The sequence below is a fragment of the Aplysia californica genome, unplaced genomic scaffold (assembly GCF_000002075.1).
Source record: "Aplysia californica isolate F4 #8 unplaced genomic scaffold, AplCal3.0 scaffold00036, whole genome shotgun sequence".
Taxonomy (NCBI): Eukaryota; Metazoa; Mollusca; class Gastropoda; order Aplysiida; family Aplysiidae; genus Aplysia; species Aplysia californica.
This window is the reverse complement of record NW_004797306.1, coordinates 1,694,210-1,696,781: the sequence shown is the minus strand read 5'-3', so window position 1 is coordinate 1,696,781 and position 2,572 is coordinate 1,694,210. Positions and strand designations below refer to the sequence as shown.

The 2,572-nt window shown below is 32.6% G+C and overlaps 1 protein-coding gene across 1 annotated transcript in view; it reads right to left on the bottom strand.

Annotated features, from left to right (window-relative positions):
- Positions 1-740: 740 nt before the first annotated feature.
- The window catches only part of LOC118479193 (G-protein coupled receptor GRL101-like), a 9,262-nt gene continuing 7,430 nt past the window's right edge, over positions 741-2,572 (bottom strand). Inside the window, exon 2 of the mRNA XM_035973926.1 lies at positions 741-851. Within this exon, the coding sequence (XP_035829819.1) occupies positions 741-851 (111 nt within the window). The remainder of the gene's footprint in view (positions 852-2,572) is intronic.

The window sequence follows — 2,572 nt, the reverse complement described above, 5'->3', positions numbered from 1 at the left end:
GCATGCTGATAATAATTTTTCTACCAAGACACAGTGGAACCGGGCGCTTGTCAGTTCTTGGGAATATGAAGGTATTGGTAAATCTTAACGCTAATTTATTTGTCTGCTTTTGGCGAGAAAAAACACAACATCTCTTTTGAATAGAAATTAATTAATTGTTTTTTACAGTTAAAGGAAGTAGGGGTCGCCCGTTGTCCGAGGTAAAAACTAGCGAGAAAATAGCCGCCAAAGTTTGATGGCTTTCAAAGCTTGAGTGTCAAAGGAAACTAAAACTTCAATTACTACTCTTCAATATTTTTGCAGATACAACTCCACACAGAAATGTAGTTGTTGTTTTTTTTAAATAACGTAACAGGTGTTCAGCAAAAAAAAAAAGAAAAAAATTATATTTTCTAAACTAGAAAAATAAAAACGAAAAATATATTTTTTTTATCATGTAAAACTTACCACACCAACAGGAAAAAAATAACTTAAATTTAAATGTTTTGACGAGCGCTTCATTTCCCAAAGATGCTTCAGAAATTATATTTACGGTTGCAACCTAACTGGACGAACACACACTGAGCAGTGAAAAGTAAATCTTTTTTTTTTAAACAGTAATATGATTTAAAACAGATAAAAGATAGAAAAAAACAAAAAACAAATCAGGCATACCAATTTCCGCTCTTTTGCCAATTTGCTAGCGCTAGAGGTTCAACACTATTTATTGGCTATAAGGTCGTTCAAGTTTGGAGTAAGGTTTAGTGTATGGAGATTGTCAGGACGGACATTTGCAATATTTCAAGAGGGCTCAACATAATCGTTCCTTTGGCCCCTTGCTGCTTGAGGTCCTTCAGTTTGACTCCGGTACCCTAGAAGATAGGAGACTCACCTTGCATCGTTAACAGCATTGCCAAATAGAGCACAGAGGAGTGGGTCATCTGTGCACAAAGCAACATCTTTGGAGCTTCTGAGGGGGAAAAGAATATTATGGGAAACAAATTCTTAACGTATCTAGTCTTGTTACTGGATCATACACACACTCTCTGTCTCTCTCTCTGTCTCTCTCTCTCTCTCTCTCTCTCTCTCTCTCTCTCTCTCTCTCTCTCTCTGGCTGACTGGTTGGCTAACTCTACTTTTCCCAAGAACTGAGTTACCCTCTACACATTACTAGCACAGAAGCTCTACACATTGTGTAAAAGGCTCGATACAATCTTAACTGTATTTTTTAAATATTTGACGCTTAACGAAAATGGTGTATAATGTTTTAGCAGTAAATGTGTGCATCTTTGTGAATCCCCGAAACTATGAGTCATTCTCAGACCGTGGGGTGTTTTAAAAATATGAGTTTTCTCCCCGTAAACTCAGGTGCTCGTCAAAGTAATGAAATCGAAGGAACAGTCATTTTTTCCGCCTCTAGGTTATTTTTTATCAATTTATTTGTGTGGCTCAGCACATTTTATACCCACTTAAAACTGCACGTATTATTCTGAAAACGTTTTTAATCAAAGACACAAAGAAATTGTAAATTTGCATTTCCCAAAGACACTCAAGCTTTGGAATTCACCACTTTTTCGCAGGTATTTTCTCGCTAATTTGTTTTCTCTGTCACCATGTGACCCGCACCTCCCTATGTCTCAATAAATATCTCGACTTGCATTAAACATAGGTGGGCATTTTTTCATCAAAAGCAAGACATATGAACAAACTTTAAGGTGATATCAATGTCTTCATAAACTTTAAAAAAAACTGACGAGCATCTGAATCCACCATGTCTCGACACAAAATTAAGGTGTTTCTAAAAGCAACGATACCTTTGTAAACTATGATCTAGAAAGTTTCTACTCAAACATGACAGAGACAAAGAAACATCCACAAACACTTACAATATGAAAATCTCAAAGACAGACTTAAGAACTGGCATCAGTTGTGTAGATGACAACGTTTGATTTCGCAATTTGCTGCAGCGCGCAAAAGACTCCAGTTCAATTACCGTGCGCGACAGAATTTCTTAAAACCATATCGCTGGGTCTTTTTGCTGTGAGGTTGCATCATTCTCAGCCTAGATTGGCCCTGACAGGTAGGTCTAAAACTGCCTCCTAAAAAGGTAATTTTTGTCGACGCGGGTGTAGAAATATCTACATTAAAATGAACAGCCCTAAGGTCAACCTTCTACTAGATGTAAATTGTGCCGATAACTGGAAAAATATCTACATAATAATGACAGTAACAATAATAACATTATTATTGATAATAATAATAATATTAATAATAATAATAATAATAATAATAATAATACTAGTAATAATAATAACAAAAATAATAATAATGATAATAATAATAAAAATAATAATAATAATAATAATAATAATAATAATAATAACAACAATAACGATAACAATAATAGTAGTAGTAATAATAAAACTATAGAATAATTGTAATAATAATAATAATAATAATATTAATAATAATACTAATAATGATAACAATAATAATAGTAATAATAATAATAATAATAATAATAATAATAATAATAATAATAATAATAATAGTAATAATAATAATAAAAATATTAATACTAACAACAATAATA